At 53.1% G+C, this 26,631-nt stretch overlaps 1 protein-coding gene across 9 annotated transcripts; it reads left to right on the plus strand.

The window, feature by feature from the left end:
* Bahd1 (bromo adjacent homology domain containing 1) lies at positions 1–26,429 on the plus strand. 9 transcript variants are annotated; one of them, XM_063284160.1, is made up of 7 exons: positions 1–67; positions 17,910–19,331; positions 21,088–21,470; positions 22,188–22,347; positions 22,766–22,842; positions 23,531–23,631; positions 24,299–26,429. In XM_063284160.1, exons 2-7 carry the CDS (start codon positions 17,924–17,926, stop codon positions 24,486–24,488), a joined length of 2,319 nt encoding a protein of 772 aa, XP_063140230.1. In that variant the 5' UTR covers positions 1–67; positions 17,910–17,923; the 3' UTR covers positions 24,489–26,429. The 9 variants fall into 9 exon arrangements, with proteins under 9 accessions (XP_063140230.1, XP_006234856.1, XP_017447685.2 ...); XM_006234794.4 differs by lacking the exon at positions 1–67 and adding an exon at positions 3,226–3,554; XM_017592196.3 differs by lacking the exon at positions 1–67 and adding an exon at positions 3,226–3,554 and having other exon boundaries at positions 23,540–23,631.
* The last annotated feature ends 202 nt before the right edge of the window (positions 26,430–26,631 follow it).

Raw genomic sequence — 26,631 nt, forward strand, 5'->3', positions numbered from 1 at the left:
TCAGCAAAGTCTCCCAGCGGTGTCGACCCTCCACCGGCGAAGGGAAAATGCAGAAGAGGTGGCTTTAGTGAGTGCGACTTGTGACTATTCCTCTCCAGCTGAAGCGCCCTCGGGCCCCTCTCCGCCATTTATGCCCCCCCCCCCAGCCCCAAGGGCTGAATGAACCTATGTGCCTAGTAAGCGGCGGAGAGAAGATGCAGCTTTGCTGCGCTCTAGGGAGCCGAGGTGTGCCCATCCCCCAGCCTTTGACGGGTGGGGGTGCAGGCGGACCCCAGGGACGCCGACTAGGGCAGGAAGGAGCCTGAAATAGGTATAAGCAGCAGTTGTTGGCACTGCAGGGAGGCAACTCGCCTGTGGGGTAGAGAATGAATCTTAAGAGGAAGGACCGGGGACCCAACGAGGCGAAGTCTTGTGTCAAAGGGAAGGAGAATACAGAAACGGTTTTCGCTGGGAGGGGCAGCCTGCCAAGACTTCCCTGGCTAGCAATCTGCAGGGTAGCGCTGGACAGATGGGGGTTTGGGACATAGCATCATGGAATGCGGTCCCCAAAGTCTAAGCGCTGGAGGCTTATAGGAAGACTGGTCCCACACAGACCCCCTACATCACCTTGATCCTACAGACCATTCCGTGGCCCTTAGGGAAGAGAAACAATCCTCTTCTTTGATGGGTACTCAACAACTGGCTCCTTGGTGGCAGGAGGGGGCCCAGCCCTTTCGGCTTAGTTACAAAGAGAGCACTTCTGACTCTCCCATCCCTAGGGAAAGAAGCCACAGCAGGTAAAAACCAGACTTCTACACTTGGCTTTGCCTGGGGGCAAATAATTTCCGGAGGTCCCTTTAAGGAGGGGGTGTTCTGATCCCTTTAAGAGTGAGCAGGTCCCAGCAAAAGGACTATAAAAGTCTGACTTTATTTCCCCACCCCTGGGGGCTTCCTTTGGTGGGGGAGGGGCAAGTATTGATGATGAATTTAATCTATGATGAGGAAGGAGTCCCTCCAGAAGAGAGCCATTCCTTCATCTTGTTCAGTGGGGCTTGAGGGTCAGGTCCTTCAGTGTTGAAGAACCTGGAATTTGGACGGTCTGAGGTGAGGCAGGGGAGGGCTGCCTGCCCACACTCAGCAAGGAGACACCTGGGCAGGACATGGAGGTAGGTGAAAGTGGTAAGTGCCACCTTCACAGAAACTGCTGCGGGCTTGGGTTCCCTGCCCGGTGCCAGTGGCTGGATCTCAGGGCAGGCAGTCTGCTGGGACTGCTGCGGCAGTGGGGGGAGGTGCCTCTCTGCTGAACTGGGGATGACAGAGCATCCAGTCTGTCCCTGCTGTCAGTCTGGTTGTACGTGGTGGGGGAAGGGTGTGCAGCACGTTCTCTCTGGCCCTGGATGTTCTGGTGGCTTCTAACTCCTTTTCTCGGCTTTCTTGCTCCAAGGGAGCTAACCCTTACTGATGGGTCTGGAGATGCCCAGGTAGAGCAAACCTCTGCTAAGGGGGCTAGTCGTGGAGACCTGATGAATCAATCCATCCATTTCCAGACCTTCCATTTCCAGATCAAATGACAAACCCTTTTTTTTTGGCGAGAGAGAGGAAAGGTGACAGCCCTCAGGCACTGGCACAGCTGTTCTGGTGGAGTGGGATGGGAGCTGCCTGTACTAAGGAAGAGACTATGGGAGCAGGAGCCTTTTCCAGATGTGCTGATTAAGGCTTATTATAAAGATAAAGGGTGTGTGTGTGTGTGTGTGTGTGTGTGTGTGTGTGTTATCCGGGAACTAAATGGTCAAAGGCGGGGTAGAAACCCCAGATTGAGATTAATTATTTCTAAAACAGAAAGGCTCTGGATTGGGAAGGAGGGTGGTCCAGATGCAGGGGTTCCTGAAAACGGAGTGAAAGAGAACAGGAGGCCACAAACTCCCTTAGGAGCACCAAGCAACCTGTTTAAAACTCTGGTCTCCTCTTGGCTGGCTGGTGGACCAGTGTTAAGAAGCAAGAGAGAAGGGGACCCAGGAGAGCAATGGGCTGCTAAAGGAGGAACATCAAGTGCCTTTAGAAAACCTGTCCTCCTCCTTCCAGACTCTACCCCCAGCCAGAAGTCCACTGAGCCAGAGCCTCCTGGGGCAAATGAGCCAGTCAGCCATAGGGAGAGGTCTGAGGGCAGAATTCCGTTGGCTATCCAGCAGGATGGGCACTCTAAGTAGCTCCTGGGTCCTCCTCCTCCATCAGGATTCTCTCTTCCCTTCCCCTTGGGTCCCAAATAAGTCAACTTCGTCTGGTACCAGGAGTTTTAACCGAAGCTTCCAGGGAGATGCCCCCTTCAGCAGTCTTGTTCTTCAGTTCCCAGGCTAAACATGGGCTACTTGAGTTTCTTCCCCTCTGACCAGTTAACATTTGTCTTCTTAATCCTCACATTCTCACCCCCACCCCAACCCCCATCATCAGAGAGCCTGTTCTTCTACCTTGTTCACCTAAGTGGCCAGAGGTACCCTCTGTTCCCAGTTTGTGGAGGACTGGGGTCTATATCCTGAGACACGATAATGGACTTGGCTGAGGGGAGGGGCTAACTTTGTGAGATGGGAAGTATAGCTGGCCTGTGTGTGCTGGGGAGCACTGCAGGGTACCTTTGCCTTAGGAGGATCAGTGAGTCCTTCAGTGCCCTACTTTCCGAGGATTGGGATTTTGCCTTCCCTAAGGATGGGAAGTAGAAGGAAAGAGGTATTAAGAGTTTGGCCATTTGAGAAGTTGGCACACTATGATTTTAGCACGGCCTTGGTAAATCATGTCCTGTAGACTAGCTAGGTAGTCTAGGAGACCCCGGAACAGTTCTTATTCATTCATTCATATTCTCATATTCTCATATTCTCTTCTCTTCTCTTCTCTCTCTCTCTCTCTCTCTCTCTCTCTCTCTCTCTCTCTCTCTCCCCTCGTCCCTCCTTCCCTCCCTCCCTCTCCCTCTCTCTCCCTCTCTCCCGAGGGAAGTCTATTGCCCAGCTACAGAGGCTGGTAGCCCTAGTTATCTTAAAAGCTGCTCGGGTCAGCGCGTCAGTAGCACGGTCTAGGAAAGGTGGGGAACTGTATAGAGTGTAGGAGGAGCCCCTAAGCCACTCTCCAAGGCTCGTTTTTTCCTGCTTACTAACCAGGTTTCTTCAGCACTCTGGGCGCTTCTCTGCCCTAGGCGTTCCAGGGCCCAGCCCCTCCCCGGCTGCTCCCAGGCTCGGGTGACTTGACACTACCCTTTCTGCTCCTGCTCCTTTACCTCCCAAAGCGCCCCTCCCCCGCCTGAATTGGGAATGAGGCTTTGTTCAGGGGTGGACTCGGTATTTCTCAAGAACCTACTGTGTGCACATTACGACTCCTTGAAGTGAAGTCCTGGGCTGGCTCTGACGCTACAAGGTGTCCAGGACACGGCCCCTTCCCGCACCTCCCAGGGACTTCCCACCCCTTCGTATGACCTCAGCCTGCTTTGCCCACCCACCCAGCTGACCCCGAGAGCGTGCTCAGGCTTGGAAAAGCACGTCTGTGGGTGTGAGAGACGGAGCCACAGCATAAGGTGACTATGGGGAAGCTAGGTAAGTGTCTGCACTGGTTCTACCCAGGCTTGGGGACGCGAAGGAGTGTGTCCAGCCGCGCCTGTTGGGCTGCCCGCCCCTTTCCCTCTCCCCCGGAGAGCTCTGATGTTCCCCGCGGTGGTGGTAGAGGGTGTGTGGGTGTCAAGGACTCACAGACCAGGCTGTGCTGTCAGCTGGAAATGGATGAGGGTTCCACACTTGGCTTCTGAAAGAGGGCGAATTGGGAGCTGGGGTGGGGGGCGGTAGGTGAAGGGCAGAAAGAGGAAAAAGAGATGCGGGTGAGGGGTTACGGAGCCAGGACCGACCTTGCTAGGAAGGAAAGGAGACGTGGCAAGCAGGGAAGTCGGAAAGATGAGGCAAGGGCGGGAGGGGCTTCTTAGCAGTCGGGGCCCTTTCGCGCGAGTCTGGGGCCCTTTCAGAGGAAAGGGGGTGTTGTTCTTGCTTGAATTTTTCGGTTGGTCTTCCCGAAGCTTTGCCATGGGGGCAGCAGCCTGAGGAGGGTGGGGTGCCCCCTCGGCCCTCAGTTTACTGTAGCGGGTGCTGGAGAGGTTAGGAGGGAAGAGAGATGTAGAAGGGTAATGGTCAGGGCGGGGGCGCGCTAAGATTTTTCAGGGTGGGGGTCTGCAGTGAGGTGCTGGGGCTTCAGGGTCAGGTCACCATGGGATACTGGCTCAGGCTCCAAAGACCAGGAGAAAATACTAGAAGCCGGCAAAGAAAATCATCCCCCGCCACCACCCTTGGCACCGTACCCCTCCCCCCAGGCCCCACCACTCCCCGCACCGCCTCCCCCGGCCGCCTCGTGCTGCCCCCTGCGTCGGGACGACCGACCCACGATTCTGATTGGTTGGAGACCGGGAGGGGGAGCCGAGGGCCGGATTGGCTGGCGGGGCCAGCGCAGGGCGGGGCGGCTGATTGGCGGAGCTTGCCGAGGGGCGCGCCGCTGATTGGCTGGGGACGAGGAAGCAGGAAGGAGGGCGGCGGAGGCTCCGCTCTCGGGGAGTTTGTGGGGGAACCGCGAGCGGCGTAGCGGATCCCGGAGCCCGGCCCCCGCTGCTCGCCCGTCCGGCCGCCTGCCCCGCCCGTCCGGCCCTAGCCGTCTGCCCGCCCCGGCCAGGCGCGCCCGCCCCCCCCCGACGGCCCCGCCCGACCGCGGCCCCCGCTCCGCCCGCCCGGCCCTGGCCCCCAGGAGGAGGCGCTGACGCAGCAGCGTGGAGCCCGGGAATTGAGCGCCCCCGGGGGGTTCCAGCCGCCGGATTCCAGCCCGGTCAGGGCCTGCGGGCGCCCAAAGCCGCGCCGTCCGCGCCGCTCGTCCCGGTGAGCTAGGAGCTGGGATCCAGGAGGGGGAAGGGGAGGACGAACGAGCGAGAGCGAGCGAGCGAGCGAGCGAACGAGCTAGGTAGGCGGACTAGCAAAAGGGAGAGGACCGGCCGCCCGTCAGCGCGCCCCGCCGAGCGCGCCGCGCCGCCGCCCCCGCCAGCCCCGGGAAGGGACGGACGGACGACAAGAAGCAGGTGCGGCTGCCTGCCCGCCCGCGCGCGCCGCCTCCCTCCCCCGGGTCCGGCGCTGCGGTCCCGCCATCGGGGAGCACTGCGCGCCTCGAGGTGACAGCCCCCGGGGGGCGCCCGCCTCGCAGACCGGGGGCGGGGTGGGTGGCGGCCGCAGGGTGGCAGCTTGGCCAGGGGGCGGCGGCGCGGGCGTCCCGGGCTACGGAGGGCGGGAGGACGCGGGGTGCTTCCTCGCCGCGGCGGAGCCGGCTCGCCTCCGAGTGCGCGGGCGGCAAGGCCCCCGCCAAGCCCCCTCCCCCATCGTGGTCCCCGAGGCTAGGGGCCGCTGCTGGGGGCGTCGCCGCGGGAGCGCCCTCTCGGGGTGGGGGGCGCCCTCCAGGGTTGGGAGCTGACCGGCAATTGCCGGAGGGGGGGTGGGGATGGGGGCCGCGTCAGGGCGAGGGGTAGTGTGGACCGGATCGGGTCGGGCTGAAGGAAGGGAGGCGCCGAAGACGGAAGGGGACCGGTTCGAACAGCGAGTGTGGGCCGCGGGAGGCCCTGTGGGGACCGTGCGGGGCGGCGGCCGAGTCCGAGGTAGGGCGGGGGGAATCGAAGTTGTCAGACCGCCTCTAAGTGACAGCGGGACCCGGTGCTCCAGGCCCGGCCTGGTTGTGCCCTGCCAGCCCCGCCGCCTCTCCTCTGGGGCCGGGGGCCGGGTCAGGTCGGGCCCAAGGGGCCCGCTCGGCGGTGAAGAGCCGGACAAAGGCGGCGCCCAAGCGGGCGCAGGTAGTGGTATCAGGGAGGGGAGCGAGTCCGGGGCACCCACCCCAAGGGGCGGGCACGGGGCCGGACTCTGCCCTGGGGACTGCGGGGGCCGGGGCGTCCACCGGGAGGAGCTGCGGCACTGGCTCTGGGCTGTAGCCGCAGATATCCTCGCGGCTCCGGGAAGAGTGGGGTCGACTTAGCCAAGGCGGAGGGGCAGGGTTGGGGGGTGTGCGCACCGAGTGCCCTGGCCGGTGGCGAATGGGCTGGTGGACTCAGAGGCGAGCAGAGCCTGCTACCAGTGAGAGGCTTTCAGCAAGTCTGCCTATCGATAGAGGTTTAACTCCACCTGGGATGTCTCCTAGTGGCCCATTGTCGGCAATCTTAAGAGCACAGACGGCTACTTGGATTGGGACTAAGGGACCCCACCCCCAACACACACACCCACTGTGCTTGGCGATGCCTTCACTATTGCTGTAGCAGTTTTCCTTAGGCAAGAAGGTACCCACATAGGGACAAGATAAGCTGAGTCCATAAATTGAGGCAGAAATTTGATGATGACATAAAATAAGGTTTCCAGCTCTCTTTTGTACCACCTGACACGTTTCTCCCCAGCTTCTACACCTCCATAGTCTTCTACCAAAAAGGAAAAAGCCTCAGGGGGACCACATTTCTCGGGGACACCACTGTCCTAGGACACTTTGGAATCTCTGGCTTAAGCTGTGAGAGTACTGCTAACCCCAGCGGTGAGCAGCTCTAGGCTGTATGCTGTTTATCCGTTTGTGAGAATCCACTCAGCTCCCGTGCCCCTCCTCATGTGATTGGGTTGGGAACAGGAAGAGAGGAGACTCAGGCTGATAACAGCTGAGAACATGGCCTTTTGCTGAGAAAAATCTGGGTTGGAGTGGCACACCAGTGGGACTGGTCAAGAGCAGCACTCGGCTGTGTTTGGCTCTAAGCCCACCTTTAGGAAGCTGCTGTCTGCCAAAGGAGCAGGAACAGCAGGGGGTGGAGTTCATTCAGAGCACCCCATCTCTCCCCAGGAGAGTCTGGACCCCAGTTTGGGTGGAGTCGAGGCTTGTGAGGAAAGGGGGGTATTACTTCACACAAGAGACTGAAGTTTGTTTGAGAGAGTTTAATTGTATGTCTAAATCCAGAGAAGGCTGGAGAATCTCTTTTGCTGGGGTTGTACTGTACGAGATTTCTTTTGGTGGCAGTCAGAAGGGTGACCTGGTTTGGCTGCTGGAAGGTGGGAATTGCCAAAATAACATTTCCCTCTGTGACGGGGGCTTAACCTGGCAAGAGATACTTGTCAGTCAGATGAATGTTTAGGACTGGCTCTGGGGAGTTGAGCCATTAAAGAGATGTGTTTTCACTCTGCATTTCTTCGGTCCCTCTGCTCTTTGCTTTCTCCTATGTCTCATCACTCCAGAACTGAGGCTAGCCTGGGACTTGCAGGGAATCTCCTCTCTCTGCCTCCTGGTGTGCACTACCATTGCTGGCGTTGGTTTCTTCTTTTCAGTGTCTTTCCCTTCCTTCTGTTGCCATGTTCCCCGGGTCATTTTCCTCTTGCTTCCTCTGGCTCTTCTGATCCAGTCTGTACACAGCTACCAGATCTTTCTCCCAAAGCACCCCTTTCACCAGTCAGTTTCTTACTCATGAAATCGTGCTTGCCTCCCCCCCCCCCCCCCCCCGCAGCCTGACCCTAGGCAGTGTCCCTAAGGCTATTCCATAGTCCTGCTGAGCACTTTTGTCTCTCCCTGCCCTTGCTCCCCAGCTCCTACCCTTCCTTCTTTCCCACTTGTCCATTATCTTGGTGTTGCTCAGGCCCAGGAGCTTGTGAAAATGGATTGTCTAACATGGTGTCTCACCAAGTGTTTTGTAGATTGGAAGGTTCTGAAGGGCAGTGAGCTAAACGTGTGTGTCTGAGGGTAGTCTAATCTTCCTCTGTGTTGTGTGATGTGGAATTCAGTGGGGATGGAGGGGAACTTTGGCTCTTCTAGAAATGCTCAGTATGGATTTAGTCCTTGGAGGTCTCTGCCCTTTTCTGCAAAAGGTATATAAAAATAGGGCATGTCTGAGGTTCTGGCCATGGGCATGTTAACTGCCGTTTCTGACCCATCTGCTGCTGCAGTCAGCCTGTAGATTGTTCACATGACACCACACAGACAAGAGTGGGAAAGGGGGTGTGATCCTGTTCTCCTGTCCCCACTGGACCTTCTCTTTCTGTACCCAGCTTTGCCGTGTGTTTGAATTTTACTTGTTGTCTATGCTGCATGAATCCATATGGTTTACCTCTTGTCTGGGTGTCAGTGAGGGAGAAAACACTTCGGAGAACACAGAAGAAAAATGAACCTGGGTCAGTCCCTTCGATCGGATTCGTAGGGTTCCTTCTATAGTAAGTGTTTTGACTGGCTATATCTGTCCAAGGTAGAGCCTTGGAATGCTATCGTTCCAGCTGTTTTAGAAGTTGGTGTGTTGACAATCAAGCCTAGACCATGGGGGCATGGGAGAAGAGACTGGCTTGGAGCTAGGGGGATAAAGAAAGATACCTCCTGCACCCATCCTCTTCCCCCCAAACCTTTCAGTTGTGCCCCAGTTTGATGATTAATGAACAAGCATTTCCCTTCCAATCGGGAAGTCCACCCCTCACAGTTGCCATGGCAATGCAGACCTCTCCCCCATCAATTAAGAAAAAAAAAATCCTACTTCTCTTTTACTATAACAGAAAAGCCACCTCAGAAAGCCTCTCCTGAGTGCCTTCCTCTGCCTGTGCTGTCTGCATCTGGGAACACAGTCCTTTCCCTCTTCAGGGACATCACTTGAGTTTCTTCACCTTGAGCAGTTTTTGCCCCTCTTGGAGCCAGCAGCTCTAGAACCATCAGAAGAGGAAACAACCTTTTAATTTATTCATCCGTAATGCAAATTACAATCCAGAAAGAACCCTTCTCTCTTCTGTAGAGATAGAGGAAGTGGCTCCTTACACTCAGAGTTTAGAAACATGAATTGGGTAGCAGTCAAAAAGGAAATTTCAGTAGACCTGAAAGGAATTCAGCCTAGCATATCTGCTTGAAATTGGAATTCAGTGAAAATTGGCTAATTATTTTCATTTCTCCCCACCTCTCCATCATAGCAGCTAAGAGGACTTAAAATGTTTTCATTTTATCTACTTTTGTTCCTCTTGGCCTTGCTCAGGCAACATCTGGCCTCAGTGCCCTGTCGAAAGGTGAATCATTAAGGAGGAGAAAAAAATCCAAAGGGGGGAAAATCCCCAGAGCTGAAAAGTAGCCTGTGTTGAACTGAAGCTGCCAGCCGAGGCTGCTGAGTTTATGGAGCATTATATGAACAGCCCAACAGTAAAGGGCCTCCTTTTTATGAATGGGTTGCGAAGAATGTAAATAAAGCAGCATCTCTCAATGGGGAAGCATTTCACATAAGCAGCACTACCCCAGCCCAAGTATTTATGGAGCTTGCTAGCACAGTCTGTCTGCAAGGCTTGTTTGCTTTGTGACTTTGGAGGGACTTTGGTTCTGGTGCAGCCTCAGCGCTCTCCTTGTCTTGATGGACCAACACATTGTCTTTTAGCTCTCAAAAGATGGGAAATACCATGTGTGGTCCAGAACTTATGAAAATTAGTAGCAAAGGCTCCTGACACTAGTTCTTAGGTTCTGTAGCTCCTGACCACTCTGACTGCTTAAATCTTCCACATCAGGCCTGGGAGGTCTTAGATGATGAGATCCTGCCTAGTTTTTATGGGAGCCACATAGCTGGAATAAAATGGACTGGTTTGGAAGTCAGCTCCTATATGGTTCTCCAGCCCATCTCCTGGTTTTGCTGCTAATGAGGTATAGGTAGAAGAAGCAATGGGTTTCAAACACCCAGCTCTGGGGTCCCAGGATAGGTTTAGGTAGCTAGCTCTCCCAGGCATCTAGGTGAGAAAGCTGGGGGTGAGAGGCCACTGGGTTAGGAGAACAGGACCCAGAGTGTAGTTACTGTCCTAGAGTCACGTTACTACATTTCTTTTTGCACAGGGCAGTTATTTTATCTGATTCAATGTGGAGGGTCCTCTTCAGGCTTGATCTGCCAGGGAAGAATGAGAGAAAGAATGAGTCTTTAGGTCTGGCTTTACAAGTGGGTAACTTCCAAAGTACCATAACTAAGTTACTTGAATGAAAAGACAGGTGGCTTTTTAAAGTTAATGATACTGGTACTGGTTAAGGACTTTCTTGGGTCTAATTATTTTCTTTCTTTTTTTTTTTCGTTCTTTTTTTTTTTTTTTTTTTTTTTCTTCGGAGCTGGGGACCGAACCCAGGGCCTTGCGCTTCCTAGGTAAGCGCTCTACCACTGAGCTAAATCCCCAGCCCCGGGTCTAATTATTTTCTCTTGCCTCTGTTCTTGCTCTGTGAGATTTGGAAAGGACAGATCTGTTGATTCCCTAGCCTGGAGTAAAGGAATGTATCCAATTTCTGCCTCTGTGAATACAACTTTTTCCGGTGTCCTGCTGAGGAATGGGTCCTTCACATGTAGTCCCGTGTCCAGAGTGTTGAGATAACACGATTTATTTATCAGCCTTCTGTGTGGCCAGGTGGTTCAGAAGTGTGCTCTTAGGATAGTTACTGTCCGGGTGCCACTTGATACCCTGAGATCCTGAAAAGTTTTCGAGAAGCACAGAACCAACCGTCAGGGTCAACCAGGGCCTTCCCAGCCTTGGGTTGGTGTCCCTTGCTTTGTACCTGTAGGTCCTCACACAGTTTCCACTGAATGCAGAAAAAAGAATTAGATGGTGAGGAAATGATCTTTAGAGAAAATCGAGGGTAGTAGAGATTGTCTGCTCTGAAGAAAGGAAGCCAGGAGCAGTTACTCTGTCTCTGTAAGTTTTCAGTGGGTGTCCACACCACGATAGCCCACCCTGAGTCTCCACTGCAAACTAAGCCAGGAGAAAGGGATTTCCTTCAGGCCTGCAGACTGGTGTCAGTGCTGAGAAAAACTCTTTTTCTGGGTTTACTGTAAAATTTGATCTCTCAAGAACACACACCACTTTCTAGATAATAAATTGGGTTTGTTTCGAAAATGCTTATAAGAGTTTATGCGCAACTCGGAGCCAACTTTTCTGTTTGTCTGTCTGTCTGTCTGTCTATCTGAGATAGGATCCTGTGTAGCTTAGCCTCTGGAACACTACTCCTTTTGCTTCCCTTTGAGTGCTAGGATTACAGATGTGTGAACAAACACATCTGTCTGTATGAACAGTTCTTTAAACTGAAAATTCAAGAAAAACTATTCTTACGCTGGGCTGTGACCTCTCTAAGCGTGTGAGGTCTTAGAGAGCGGCAGCATGGTAACAGCGTAGAAGTGTGGGCTCTGAGGTCCACCTGGACCCTGCCTCTGCCCTTGCTTATAATAAATAGGAGGTGAGGAGGGAGGGCGTGTGTGCCACGTGCATGTCACGTGCGTGTGAGCACACATGTGCACTCAGATCATCAACCTTGGCAGTATGTGCCTTTACCTGCAGAGCCCCCCCCACACACACACACTCAATCCATACATTCTCCTCCTCCTCTTTTTTAATGAACTTTTTTGTATCTGTTTCCATCTGCTGAAGATGTGATGGTAACGACTTTTTCCTAGAACTGTTGTGAGGATAGATGCAGTGATTGTCATGTGCTAGGTGTTACTGGGTATCCAGAATACAGAATAGCATTCCTGACAGCAGGAGGCTCTGGTGAATCAAGTTCTCTTGGCTGCTGATTACACCTTTCTATCTTTTCTGTTTATTTTGAGAGACAAGGTCTCTCATGTAACTTAGGCAGGCCTCACATTTACTGTACAAGGATGACTCTAAACTTTTGATCCTCCTGCCTCCAACCCCAGAGTGCTGGGGATCAGATCCATGACTGCCAGCATTGGGCCAGCATCAGGCAAGCACTATGCTTTATCCCCAGCCTAGCTTGGGCATTCTTTTGTCATAAACGTACGTACACTTAATCTTACTGGTTGGTGGGAGGTAGCAAGTAGAATCTTTTCCTTGAGGTAGCAAATTGGGGGAGAGAAAGAGAGTCGTGAAAGAGTTGAGTAAATATAAATTACTGAATGTGAGTTTGAATAGGCACAGTGGACTCAGGAATGAGGGGGAAAGTTGAAGGCCAGAGGGATTCCCTAATCTAGGCATGTGAAGTCCTTGGGTTGCTTCAAAAGCTGTTTGTCTGGGAGCGTACCCTACTTTTTGTCTTTTGGGTCTCAGTTGTGTACCTGGTAAAGCATGTACATGTACACGTTCCAAAATGGACTGGGGAAAATACCCAGAAATCTAAAATACGTAACAGATCCAAGCATTTTAAATTAGGGGTTTTCAACCCTTGCGAGTCAAGCCAGCAGCCAGGTAAGCCTTGTGGCTGGAATTTAGTAGTGGGGAAGTCATCCTACCTAACCCTCCCCCAGGCTTTCGACCTGTTGAGGTAACAGTGCAGCCTGCCAGTGACTCCCTCCCTCGGTGGCATGTTTGGAAGGCTTGGCCTTGGGACTTGTTTTTTGAGGCAGCCATGTTCAGGAGGTTCTTTGTTGGGAAGGTCTGGGGTGGAGCTCTCCTTCTGACTTGGTGGGTCACTTCTGTTCAGGACCTGGAGGTAGCTGGCAAGCAACTGGGGTCTCCCGGTCTTACCCAGGCTGACTTGAAACTCTCGATCTGAGCACGGCTTAAAATCCCTCCTCCCCCTCTTTCTTTTACTGCTGCTGGGAATTTGCAAATGTTAGGCAAGAAAATGCTTTCCCTCTGAGGTCCATCCAGAGCACTGTCCTGGTGACGGAACCAGTGCACATTCTTTACTCCTCCTGGACAGCTCGAAGAACAGGTTGGTAAACTGTGGACTCTTAAAGGAATGCTGCATCAGTAATGCAAGGTATTCTCGTTAGTTGCTAAAAGCCCATTATTGAGATACGGGAAGTGCTGTCCCTATTCCTGTCTCCAAACAGCTGCTCAGAGCAATGGGTTGTGCCCCAAGCATAAGTTTGTTTCTGCTAACCCAGCCTGGGCAGTGTGGCATATGGTAGTGGGGTTTGAGGGAACCTGGCCTGGAGATCCTGTACCCCCACCTCGGAGTAGCCCTTGTGGAGCCCACCAGGCAGAATATAGGGAAAGTTTCTTCTGTTGTCTTCTTGCATCCTGGTACTTAGGGATGGTTAGCACTGCCTTCCCTGCTGGGCTTTTGTTCTCACACACCTGGTGTGTCTTAGGCCCTCAGTTGAATCAGAAGTGCTCTCTGCAAATCTCTCGGCCAGCTCCAGCCCCCCCCCCACCCCATCATATCCTTCTCATTGCTGGTACTCCCTCACCCCAGCTCCCCTGCAGTCCACTAGCACACACTCCAGTTTCTGCCTTTTGCACGTTTATTTTCATCCCTTAACCTGGTACTTGTGGAGGGAGAGGGGAGAATGGGCTAGGGCTGGAGAGGTGGCTCAGTCTCAGGTTTGACTCCCAACACCCACAGTGATCACAGCTGTTTGTAACTCCGGTCTCAGAGGTTCTGATGCCCTGTTCTGACTTTGGTGGGTACTAGACACACAGATGGTACACATACATGCAGTCAAAACACTCAGTACACAAAAGGTAATTTATAAAAATGAGAAGAAAGAATGGGCTTGTATTAAGTGCCTGGTATATACTCAGCACTCGAAACATGTTCTTACTCAATCCTAAAAACAAAGTCTTGCTTTGAAAAGCAAACCAAGCAAGACATGGAATTCAGGCTTTTTTCCAGTCTTGATCAGCTCTGCTGTGTGGGACTGACGGTGGGGACAAAGGTTGTAAGAGGTGCTGGGTATGAGCAGTAGTTGCTCTGGGTGCTCTTGGGAGCACCAGGAAGAGCTAGGGGAGGGTAAATTGGCTAAGGTAGAGGCTTGGACTTTTAAACAAATCCCCTAAGACCAACAGTGTGGCTCGTGGGTGAAGGCATTTGCTGCCAAGCTTGAGTTCAATGTTCAGAACCCTCCTTGCAGAAGGAGAGAACTAACTCTCCCACAAGTTGTCCTCTGACCACCACAGTTCTATTGGCATATGCACTCATACACATATGCACATACCAAAAAAAAAATTAAGACTAGTTGGTATTGCATGTGGTTACCTTCTAATTTGTCAGTCACATGGAACAGAACATAGACATTATTAAAGCACAGTGCTTTCTGCCCACTCTCCTTGTTTAGGAATCTGTAGATAGGAAAGGTGCTTGCTGTCTTTTCTCCCTTCAGCCCCTGCCTGTTGAGGCTTTGTCTCAACACTGAAGCAATGGCAGTTTCTGACCATCAAGAACTTAGCATTTCTGTTGTTACTACCCAAAACTTTGATCTCTGACAGACATGGGAGTCTGTATCATCCCCCCAATACCCCCAAACCCCGCAGTGGATCCGTGTGCCTTTATAGTTACTGGAAGGGGGTTGCCTGGCTTTGGCCTGTGGGTTCTCATGCTGGAGTCATCGGAATTGATAAAAGTCAGTCCTGGCTTTGAGGTTGAGCTGAGCTGGCATAACCAGGTCCTGCCTGCTATTCACTCTGTCTCTGGAGTCCCAGAGTCCACACTGTGACCCATGAGGAGCAGGTGTGGTCTTATAGGGACTCAACAGTATTGGTGCCGCCTATGGATGGCAGGTATGACTCCTCAGATGGATGCCAGACCTAAGAGCAATCAAAAACATGTCCGTCTCAGAGTCCGGCCCCGTCTACCTTCTGTAGGTGCTGTCTTTCACCAGAGAATGGAGCAGTGTAGTACCTTTGCCTGGCTTTACCATAAGTAGTCCAGCGTAGGAGCGCCTGTTCTCCCAGGTGCCATTACACATGCACACGGGAGGGAGACTCCGCCTTTGATGGTTGTTGCTCTTCTTCTCCAGTAGGAAGATTCAAGAAAGCCAGTGTTTCTGACAATAGTTAACTCCTGTCAGGGGTGGAGCAGCTCCGGCCCTAAGATTGGGGCACTGTAGTAAGGGGAGCAAGAGTCAGTTCTGAGGCTCTCTTCCTATCCAAGGGCAGATTTAGTTATGGGAGTAATTCGTATTATGACCTCAGCCATCCCCTGACCTCCCTTGCTTGGAGCCTTCAGATGGACACGGAGCACTTTGCTTGTGCACTACATCACAGGATGGTCAGGATGGTGTGTGGTGATCTGTACACAAGACACAGAACATCTTGCCTTTCTGCTTGGGGGGGGGGGGTGACTTCTGCTAGCCCCAGGCAGATCTGAGTCAAACTGAAGCCTAGCCCCACTTGCTCACCCTTACATTTCAGATCCCCCTCTGTGTGGAGCCTTTGATGTACCTGGAGTGGAAATCACTGGCTTGCCAGATTAGTGTATACTCATGGGGGTTTTGGATTCAACTCGTGGGGTCTTTGACCTAGAAGCCCTCTGGCCAGCCACTGTCCTTCAAGGCAGCTGTTCAGAGCTGATGACAGTCAGACTGGTTTTCCCCAGTGGGAGCTTGCTTGATACCAGCTCAGTGGAGGTAATTGCCTGGGGGCTTCCTTCTCCCAAGGGGCCAGCATGGTTGTGCAGAGGTAGGCTGTGCTCAAGTACCCACAGCATCACCACTTGTCAGCGATAGAAAGTTCCCGGTTGAATTAGTGTAAATGAGAGGGCCTTCAAGACGTCTCTCCTTCCGGAATGGGGGCCAGGCCCACTGCATGCCTGGGATTTCCTTCCATCCAGTTGAAGGACTCCTCACCCCCCCACCCCACCCCCACCCCCGCAAGCTGCAAGCCCTTCCACCCAGCCCCGCCCCAGGGAAAAGCTGCTGCTGAGGTTCTCACAGGTGCTTCTGAGCATGACTCACATCAGCTCTGTAATAGCAAGTGCAGCCAGAGCCGCCGGCAGAGACCCCAGCCTCTCCTCAGCCACTGAGGCACCACATGAAAGCTGGGGGTTATTGCACCATGTGCTTTGATGGCCCTGGCAGTCTTCAGCCAGACAGGAGGTTTGGCAGATGCAGAGGAGGCTAGCAGGAGGCTCCTGTGCTCGGCTTGGAAACAGGACTTGCTCCCAAATGTCCAGCCCTGGGGAGAAGGGGGGTGGTGGTGCAGAGGGGTCTGTGAGTACTGAATGGGAGGTTAAACGTGAAGCCATCTCTGCAGGGGACACACACTCCAGGGATGGTCTCCTGAAAGTGGCCACTGCTTTTTCTTCCCACCACTTTGCTTGGAAGCTTTAGGGTGCTAAGAGGGAAAGACGTGAGTATATCTGAGGACAGTCAGCACTCCCAGGTAACCAATGCGCAGCAGGCAGCCAGTCTCCCAACCACAGCCCTTCCACCAGCCACTTCCCCACCCCCCTTTGCTCTGTACTTGATATCCATGTGTTCAAAGGCCACAGGGCCAGGTGACCTCACCCTTGGCCCCCAGCCATTGCCCGGCCCAGCTGCTCTGGCAACTTGGGGCCTGTTGAGGGGCTTCAGCCCATGTGTAGCTGTATTGTCTGATCACTCATCCTTCATCTCTGAGCTCCTCGGGGATGGGGAAGTAGGACTTCGCTTTGTCTGGAAATGCAGATATGGTTGTGGTAGTCAGTGGTGCTTGCTCTTGGCTGTTCCACTGCCAGCACAGGGCACTTTGGTTTGAGGAAGGGGGGTGTGTGTGGGTTGTCACACGGGTGCTTTTGAGTGTGAAAGGGGCACGATGGTGAGGATGCTGAGCGGCCAGGGCAGTGGTCACCGATTCAAAGCAGAATAGAGCTTCACAGAGCCCTGCCATTTAGGAATGAATGGATTTGCTTCCTCTGACTCCCGACATGCCTGGGACCTGGTTTTGGACAGCGGCAGATCCCCGCACGAGCCATTGCTTCTTCCCTTTCGCAGGTTTCCCAGTCCTTTCTCCTTGAGGGTTGTCTACACTGCCCTGTCAGCTGAGTTTTCTCAGCACCCTGTCTATGCTAGTGCAGCGTGTCTGTACAGAGAAGGCACCCAGTGAGCCCCACCACTAGCCTATGATCACAGAACTAACTGGGGGAAACTTGGTGAAGCCTGGAAATCCTCAGGCTTGGGTTTTCAGGGCTAAGCCGGCCCATCAAGGACTTCTTCAGAATGAATAACAACAGCGGGGAAACTAAGCTGAAAAGCCTTGCCTGCAGTGTGGGGAAGGCTCCTGAGGTGCCTGAGGAGGAGCGTGCACTGTCTGGCACCTCACTTGGCAGCCTTTGTGCTTTGGAGACTCGATGGGAAGTGAAGGGCTCTGCAGGCTGGCCACCCTCCCTCACCCCTGCAGTTGTGCATTGTCTTCACGTGCAAGTGTGCAGTGCACAGCTCAGCCAGCTCTGTGTGGCCTTTGTGCCTTAGAACTTGGGATCAGGCTGCCCCACATGTGGACAGGGCTCACCAACAAAGCCGAAGTTAGGGATCATGCCTGGTCATGGGTATCCTTAGGCTTCCTTTCTGCCCGCTACCTGACACCTTGCCTATCCAGAAAAACTGAGGAACAGGGCAAAGCTTAGAAGGAGCACTGCTTTGACTCCTTACTGGCTTTGACCCTAGCCCAATAGCCTTACCAGTAGTGGCACTCTGAGCTGCCTTTCCCTAGAATCTGAACCAAATTATGTGGGGATCACACTCAGGCCTCAGCTTTCTTAGGGGTTTTCTAGATTTTCAGTTACGGCCCTCTTGCTTTATGTGTCATGTAAAGTATCCTGCCAGCAGGCAGGTTCTTCAGCTCAACTCTGCCCATCTTTTTCATCCTGTGGCTAGTCCAGGGTTGAGGGAGCAGTCATGTTTCTGAAATGCTCCTACCACCTAACCCCATTCTGGCTGTGTTTTCACAGCTCCTCTTGAGTGTCTAGTGGGGAGAAAAGAAGTGGTCTGGTCATCGCTTTCGCTCCTCCTGTGTCTTGGCACTGTTTTCTGGGACACTCCGCAGGCTTGCTGGACTTATTTCATGGGGACTTGGTGCTAGAAGGAGAGAAGGGAGCCAGTCCTTGAACAGCTACTGAGTCTTCCCACATGCATCTGGAAGGCTGACCCTAGGAAACTACAAGTGAAGGACGAGAGCAGGAGTGAGCCGGAGTCGCCTTGGGTGAGGGTGGGTGGGCCGCAGTGGAGGAAAGGGGCCAGTGACAGGTCTTCTCATTGCCTGCCTTCTGTCCTGCAGCTTGGAGGGATTCCATGACACACACTCGGAGGAAGTCCCTTCCTATGCTGAGTTCCGGCCCCACTGGCCGAGGGGAGCCCCTGCAGATGGAAGACAGCAATGTGGAGCAGGGGGCCGAGGACGTGGAGCCAGGCATGCCTGAGAGCCCTGGACACCTTACAGGACGCCGCAAGAACTACCCTTTGCGCAAACGTTCACTGGTTCCAGAGAAGCCCAAAGCTTGCAAAGTGCTGCTGACTCGCCTGGAAAATGTGGCTGGTCCGCGAAGTGCAGATGAGGCTGACGAGCTGCCCCCTGACCTGCCCAAAGCCCCTAGTCCAACCCCATCCAGTGAGGATGCTGGTCTTGTGCAGCCCCGCAAGCGGCGCCTAGCCTCCCTTAACGCAGAGGCCCTTAATAACCTGCTGCTGGAGAGGGAGGACACCAGCAGCCTGGCAGGTGCCCGCCGAAGCAGAGGTGGGGACCCTCACCGCAGCCGGGACCGGGCCACAGGGTCCTGGTCTTTCTCTAAGAAGCGACCTCGGCTGGGAGATCTTGGAGAAGGAAGTAGGGACCTGTCCCCAGAGCTCGCCCCAGATGAAGGTGCCCGTAGAGATGGAGACCCAGCTCCTAAGAGACTGGCTAGCCTAAATGCCGCTGCCTTCTTAAAACTCAGCCAGGAGCGGGAGCTACCTCTTCGACCTTCTCGTGCCCAAGCAGAAGCAGATGGGCGCTCCACTGAGCCCCTGGCGCCCAAAGTCCTGCGGCCGAAGGTCAATGGCAAGAACTGTCCCAAGGTTCGGCAAGGGGCTGGCTCCGGGGAGGCCACGGGGCCCCCCAACTGGCAGGAGCAACCTGAGGAGCGTTGGCCATCTGCTCCTCCTCGAGGGCCACCCATCCAGCCATCTCACCAGGCCCCGGGCAAAGCTCTGGAGAACCCCTTGCGCCCCAACCTGCCTCTGCTGATGGGTGGGCAGGCAGCCCTGAAGCCGGAGCCTGGGCGTCCGGGCGAGGAGTCACCTGCCCCCAAGCAGGAACTGCATCAGCCCTCTTTCCCTGCACCTCAGCTGGCTCCGCTGCCGATGCCTGGCAACCCAGCCGACTACAGTGGTCCATGTGGAGGGCCTGAGCTCACTGCACTGGGCGGCTTCTACCTGTACTGTGGCCAAGATGGGCTGCAATGTGGGAGTTACTCCCCTTGTCCCATGCTCCCAGAAGGCAAGCTGTCTCCGGTGGCAGCCCCCAATGAGGGGCTGCTCATGGCCCCAAGCTCAGTGCCCTCTGGCGTTCCTTTCCAGCACCCTCCTTGGAGCGCATCTCGATACTGCTCCAGCGAGGACACTGGAGCAAATGGCTACAGCATCTGTGGAGTGTTGCCTCTGTCTCTCACTCATATTGGCACTACCTGTGGTGGCTGCCCCTACAAAATGCCTTTCACTGCAGGTAAGCCTTGTGGGGACACATGGTGTGCTGGGGGGGGGGGTGTTTAATACATGGCATCCTAGGAGGCTGGGATATAGCTCTGGACAGAGGCTCTGTTGGGTTTTATGTGCCGCCTGGGAGGCAGGGAACTTTGAGAAGGGAGGTCTCTGCTCATTTAGACAGTGTTCTCAGCCTAGGAACAGCCCCAGGAAAGTGCCCCATGGTTAGCTCTTAGGGCCTGCTTTGCCTAGGCTGTCAGTGAGGTTTCTCAACTTGGAAGTTAATTAACATTGCCATGGAATGGGACAAAAAGGTCTTTCCTCCCATACTGGGATTCCCCTCAGACTCCTAGTTACAGGAGTTAGGTAGGATCTTCTGTAAAACTGTGGTACAAGTAGTCTATAAGCTCAGCTACATGGAAGGCTGAGTCATGCTTTAAGTCCAGCTAGGACTTACAGAAAGAGACCCCATCTCTAACAAAAATAGAAAAAGCCTCGGGGCTTAGCCATGATAGGAATGTTGACTTGTTATGTATGCATGGGGTTCAGTCCCCAGTCAGGGGGAGAAAGAATCAAACTAGGGTTTTGCCAAGCCATTCTCACGTGCGCTCTGCCCTGGGCTCCCCCTCCTCCCTTGGAAATCTGCCATTCTCCGTGTTCCAGAGACCAAAAACATGCAGGCTGAGTTGAGCATTCATAGGAAGCTCACGGGCTCAGGAAGGTGTTCGGGGGTAGTGGGAGCTCCTGCTGTGCAGGCTTTGAGAAAGACAAGGTGCACAGACATGGTATGTGTGAACACTTGTGTGTAGACAGGGTAGGTGGCCATCCAAGAAGAGACCAGCAGTACTCTCTGCTGTGGTCACAGTGGGATCAGACATCGGCATGGTTCATGCCCAACATGAACAGCATTAGACTGGAAAGATTGTCTACATCTGTCTCTCCAGGCTACTTTCTCTAGCTTCTGGGTAGAAATGAGGTGACTAAAGCCATCCTGGCCAGCAGGTCTGCCCTGTATGAGAGAGGTGAGGGCTGGACCTTCTCCATGATCTCCCTTCCTCTCCCACACCCCTTCATGTAGGGGTTTATAAAACAACTTTATAGACCACTTGGCTCTGGCCAGATTGGTTCTGTCAGGTTCTAGCATGAATCAAGTCCTAAGAAACCAGAACACACTGCTTCTTGGCTTTTCCTCTTAGACCCTCACCCTGATAAGTAAGACCCCCCAGTAAGCACCGTGTGAGTGCTTGACACACAAGTCACCAAGGCGTGTAATTAGGCAGACTCAGCCAAAGTCCCTGGGTTGAAATGCACCCATACCCCATGACCATTGGATAAGCCAGTGACTGCTCTGTCTTTCTTCATTGTAAAGTATGTTAGTACCTACCTCAGACTTGTTATTAGGTGAAATGAGTTAATATGTAAATAAGGAAAACAGGAAATTCTGTGTCATACTTGAAAGCACTACTTAATATTTCTCTGAGGGGCCAGAGTGACTTGCCTGGGGTCACATGGCTGGTAAGTGGTAGGTGTGGGACTCAATATCCAATCTGACTCCAGAACCCCTGCTCTTCAGTACTGCGAAAACCCTAGAGAAGCTTAAGTCAGAGCTAACGAAGATGTTTTTGCTGTCACTCCATCCAGTTAGAAAGGGACACATAAATGTCTGCAGCCCAGTTTCCAAGGTGAAGAAAGAGCCCAAGTGAGGCTTGAGACCTGAAAGCAGATCCTAAAGGGGTCACTGTTGACCCTACCTGCCTTGACCCACTCTCCTTTTCTAGAAGGCTGCAGGTCGCTCGGCCAATTGGAATTTCCTCTCCCAGAAGCTGGCCACCCAGCCTCACCTGCTCACCCCCTCCTGGGATGCCCTGTACCCAGTGTGCCACCTGCAGCAGAGCCTATTCCCCATCTTCAAACGCCCATCTCGGAGCCCCAGACAGTAGCCCGGGCGTGCCCTCAGAGCGCCAAGCCTCCAAGCGGCTCCAAGTCAGGTCTGCGCACAGGCTCCAGCTGTCGGCATACTGTGAGGAGCAAGGCTGCCCGCAGGCCCAGCCACCCCAAGCAGCCACGTGCCCAGCGCCCACGTCCTCGCCGCCGCCGGCGCCGCCGTACTAATGGCTGGGTGCCTGTAGGTGCTGCCTGCGAGAAGGCAGTGTATGTCCTGGTGAGTGTTAGCACTTAGCTGGTGGGAACAAGTCGGGGCGATGGGACACAGGACATGTAATAAGATGGGTTTGGTTACTTGGTTCACTTCAAGAACCAAATATGTTGCTCCCAGCCCCCCACCCCGCCCCCTTCCCCTCCTCCAGTCCTGTACCACATGCCCTAGTAGTTTCTGTCACCTATTCTCAGTGACCTAAATCTCCAGCTTCTTATCCCTGTTCAGTCCACCTTCTACCCTACACTGAAGTGGGGATCCTTTGGAGAGAGTGTTTAGGAGGATTTGGGGAGGACAAGGAAAGTTAAATGATAGAAGAGCCCTGGGAAGTGGAAACGCTATCAGCCAAAATGCATTGAGCACTTCCGAAATTGGATATCAGAACCAACCAAGCTGAGCACTCTGTGCCTTGTGCTCTCCACTGCCATATGTAGTGTGTACTCCACGGTCTCGTGGATAAGGAGACTGAGGCCTAGGTAACTTGACCAAGGCTTTGCCATTTAAACTGATTATTTAAGGGTTCAAATTCAGACCACACCATTAGTGCAGATGCTTAGAGACTCCGCTACATTCCCACCAGTCACTCTTTTGCCAAGCATAGGAGTTCCCCATGGTGGGTTGACTGCCTAGATGAAGGGAAGTGGATATCATTCCCTGCTTCCCTCCATTCTCATGCTGAGTGTGGCTCTGAAATTGTATCTCTGTTCTTGGTTTGTTGCCCAGGATGAGCCAGAACCTGCCATCAGAAAGAGTTACCAGGCAGTTGAGCGACATGGAGAGACAATCCGAGTCCGAGACACTGTCCTCCTCAAGTCAGGTCCAAGAAAGACGTCTACACCTTATGTGGCCAAGATCTCTGCCCTCTGGGAGAACCCTGAGTCAGGTACCTGTTCCTCAGACTGGGAACCAAAGGAACAGCTGCCCTCAGTTGGCCCCTGCCTAGAGTTTGGCCTGGCACAAGAGCACCATTCTTGGCAGAATCTGCTGACCCTTCATCTGGGGTCTTGTCTCCTGCGGAGGCTGTAGCAACCTTGTGACTTGAGTTGAATCTGTGCACTCATTCTGTTAGCCTGATCACTTGCCCCATACCTCACCCGCCAGAGCCTTCTTCCCATCTCTCCATGTCTAACAGCATTCCAGACTGCTGAATGCTTGGCCTCGGTCAGAGGACACAGGTGGCCAGAGCCTGCAGGATTGGGCCAGTAGCTGGGGTTGGACAAACTTCTAGGGCAGGTGGCCAGCCTGTCTTAAATAAGCAGGGTTGCCAGCTCCAGCATGACCTCGTCTGTTGTCCCCCCTAGGAGAACTGATGATGAGCCTCCTGTGGTATTACAGGCCTGAGCACTTACAGGGAGGCCGCAGCCCCAGCATGCATGAGGTGAGCTGCCTGGCAGGGGAGGGGGCAGAACAAGAGGTTGTGGCATTAAAAGACGGCATAGGGAGGGAACAGCTAGGAGACAGCCAAGTCTCTGGGGTTGAGCCCCTCCCAAACACTGTCCCAATTTGTGTTCCAAAGGGGAATAATGATACTTGAGGGCCAGGAACTTTGAAAATGGAGTCCTAAGCACAGGATGGTGAGGTAGCACTGTTCACCTAGCCCCTTTAAGTACCTACAACACTCAGAACCTCCGAGCTGAGTGCCCATAGGCTAAGGGTGGGCCAAACGCACCTTTTATTTCCTTTCCTTTTGCAAAAACTTTTTTCTTTTTCTTTCTTTTTTGTTCTGTATGTTTGTTATGCTTTTTGTTTTTGAAACAGTCTCACCATATCATTCTGGCTAGTCTGGCACTTGATATGGGTAGACCAAGTTGGCCTTGAACTCACTGAGATACAACTGCTAGGATTAAAGGCATACACCAGAACATCCCATTGGTGGGATGTTTCATTTCATGAGGGAGAAAGATTGGTCTCCTTTCCTCTTAGGGTCGGTGTGGGCAGTCGGGTCAAGACTTAGACTACACTGACTCACTTGCTTGCTGAAGGTGGCTAAGGCCAGCGTGTTCCTAGAGTTAGGTGCCTCTTTCTAGCTCCCATAACCAACTAAGCTGCTCCTGTCTCTCCTTGAGCCTTTGCAGAATGAAGTTTTTGCGTCGAGACATCAGGACCAGAACAGTGTGGCCTGCATTGAAGAGAAGTGCTATGTGCTAACCTTTGCTGAGTACTGCAGGTAGGTAGTACTCTGCACCAGTACCTGGCCTCTTCCCTCAGACTCAGCTAGGGTGATGTGGGGGAGCTGCATGGAGTTTCAAGGAATAACTATGCTCTAGGCCAAGAGTCTTACAGACGCAGAGTGTTCTTTTCTAAAACTTTCCTCTAACAACTTTTTTTATTGTGGTTTGGTTTGGTTTGGTTTGCTTGCTACTGATAGTCCTGGCTGTCCTGGATGCTATAGATCAGGCTGACTTCAAACTCCAAGTGATTGACCTGCCTCTGCCTCCTGAGGGCTAGAAGAAAAGGCATGTGTTACCACACTTGGCTAGGTTTTTTGTTTTTTGTTTTTTGTTTTTTGTTTTTTTTTTAAATTAGCAGAACTGTCCCCTACTGAGGTAATTAGAGAGTACAGTTTAACCCAGTCTTCATGATCATGTTGTAGCCCACTACCGTTCTGAGAGAAATCTAGGAAAATGGGAGAGAGGTATTTAAGAGAGAAAGCCCTGGAAGCTGTATGTGTCCAGGGGCTGAAGTCAACTGGAAGTTGACAGGTGCACACAGCCTTGGTGGTAAGAGTAAAAGCATGTCATTTCTCGGTTCCAGCTCAGTGATAGGGTGGGGAAGGAGTTGGTTTTCTTGAAAAAAGTGATTGTGCTAAAGGCAGTTATGGTGTATCACTACAGATTCTGTGCCATGGCCAAGCGCCGGGGTGAGGGCCTTCCCAGCCGGAAGACAGCACTGGTGCCCCCGTCTGCAGACTACTCCACCCCACCACACCGCACAGTGCCAGAGGACACAGACCCAGAGCTGGTGTTCCTTTGCCGCCATGTCTATGACTTCCGCCATGGCCGCATCCTCAAGAACCCCCAGTAGCCTCTTCATGCTCATAGTGGGGCTGCCTTCGGGAAGATGGGGCCTGGGGCAGGGGGGCACTGCTTGAAGCACAGCACTTGGTTAAGGGGCCATGGGTTGCTGGCCTGTGGTTCTCTCTGGGGGGAGGGAGGGCAGGGGCCCTATGGATTCAGGGCCCCTTGGGAGAAAGGGAGGCCAGGATATGAGAAAGGTATCTAAACCCTCAGTTTGGCCTGGGGTGCCCATCTGTGCACTCCAGGGTAGAGAATCCCGAAGATTTGGTCTTCCCTGAGGTTGGGTCAAGCCTGAGGGACATGGCCAAGGAAGGGCAGGGACAAGTAGAAGGGGTAAGGTCCTTCCAGAACCAGGCCTACCAGGCCCTTTTCTAGCCTCCCTCAGGCCTTCCAAGGGGAGCAGGAGCCAGCTTTACCTCACCCACTGTGACCTGCTGCTTCCTTGTCAGCCTGGGACCAGACTCTGCAGATTCTAGCACAGCTCTGGCTTGTTCCAGTGAGTCAAGAGAGCCGAGCTTTGACTTCCTCTTCCTGGACTCGAGGCTTTTCCCTGGCTTTCTTCCTTTACCACCGCAGTAGCCACTGGTGCTGGCACAAGTTGACCCTGCCCACCCCTGGGTGTCAGCCTCATGTCAGCTCGCCATTAAGGGTCACCCAGCAGGTCTGGCTTCCCAGAATACTGGTCAGCCCGGAGTTCATCATGTCTGGAAGAGCAGATGCGTGCTGGGAGAGGGTGGGGGCAGGGGACAAGGAAAATTGCTACCTGATTTGTTGAAGATTTCTCCTCTTGCCTTATACTTGGAGGTTCTGGGAAACCTCTTGCAGAACTTCACACGTGACTCTTCAAGCCACACCCACCTGAAGTCAAACCAAAGGAGTGTTGTGGCTCCTCTTGCCCTGCCACCCCTTACCCTAGTCTTTTGTAGATTGCACTAATTTACATCCCAGTGAAAACCAACACTGTATCAGTCCACAGACCTGAGCTGCAGCCACTTCCTCTAGGAGCTAGGCCCTGCATTTTTCAGTTCATTCCTGTTGCCCAGAGATTATTCTAGCCTCATGCTCCCCACAAGTGATTGATTCATCAGAAGGCTCAGTGCCCTGTGGTCCTGGGCTGAGGGGCTGAAGCCTGACTATTTGTACCTTGTTTGTACCAAAGAGGAGCATGGGATCAGGGAAGGTGCAGTGCAGGGAAGTGTGGTTTGGGCCCAGCGCTGGCCACCTGTCACCCAGGCAATTCTACAAGGGCGTGTTCTGGGGGCATCATTCTGAGGACATGGCACTGGGGTAAGGATAGTCTGACACAGGCTACTTTGGGAGGTGGAAGTGAACCCTGACAGCAAAGACCTAGCAACCCCAGGTCCAGACCCTGATCCTTAGAAGATAAACTGCTCCTGGTGGGTAATTGGGCTGATGAGGCCTGCAGGCCTCACGGGTTAATTTCTTTTGTTTTGAAAGCCCTGTCCCAAACCCAAAGGGAAGACTTCACATTGAATAAGCTCTTTGGAGGAAGCCATCAGTCTGAAAGAGCGAGGCGTAAGTAAGTTGTCAAGAGTGGAGATGGACCCCTTTGGAGTCTGCTCCTGCTAGAGTGCTGCCAAGGAGCCCAGCCTCGCCCACAGGAGAGGAGATAAGGCCCTCCTAGGAGGCAAGGGCTGCTGCCCAGATGTTAAATGCTTTTGGAATCTCTTTAGATGTGGAAATATTTTTTCGAACATGAAAATGCAGCTGGTAGAATTTCAATGGAAGTATAATCCATGTAAAATATATTTTAGTTGATATTTTGTAAAATGCACTTTTTGTGTGTGTCGATCCTGGTTTCCCAGATCTGTATTTCAGTGTTTACAAGGGAGGGGCACCTTTCCTAACCTCCCTTTTGACAGAGATTAGAAGTACTTCTTTAAGAAAAATAAATAAATTTGAGAAATTGTATTGATTTAGAAAAGAATTATTTTCTGTGTCTTGTTTTGGTTTTGGCTTGGTGATTTTATTTTGGGGGGCTGGTTTAGATTTTAGGGAGTAAATATGAAGAGACTCACTGTTCTTATTTCAAGGATCCTGCTTAATTACTCCTTGCAACAAAGGTGCTTATTAAAGCTAATGAAGAAGGTGCAAAGCTAGGAAAAAAGGCAAGTGAAAAGAGACAGGAA

The sequence above is a fragment of the Rattus norvegicus genome, chromosome 3 (genome assembly GCF_036323735.1).
Source record: "Rattus norvegicus strain BN/NHsdMcwi chromosome 3, GRCr8, whole genome shotgun sequence".
NCBI lineage: Eukaryota > Metazoa > Chordata > Mammalia > Rodentia > Muridae > Rattus > Rattus norvegicus.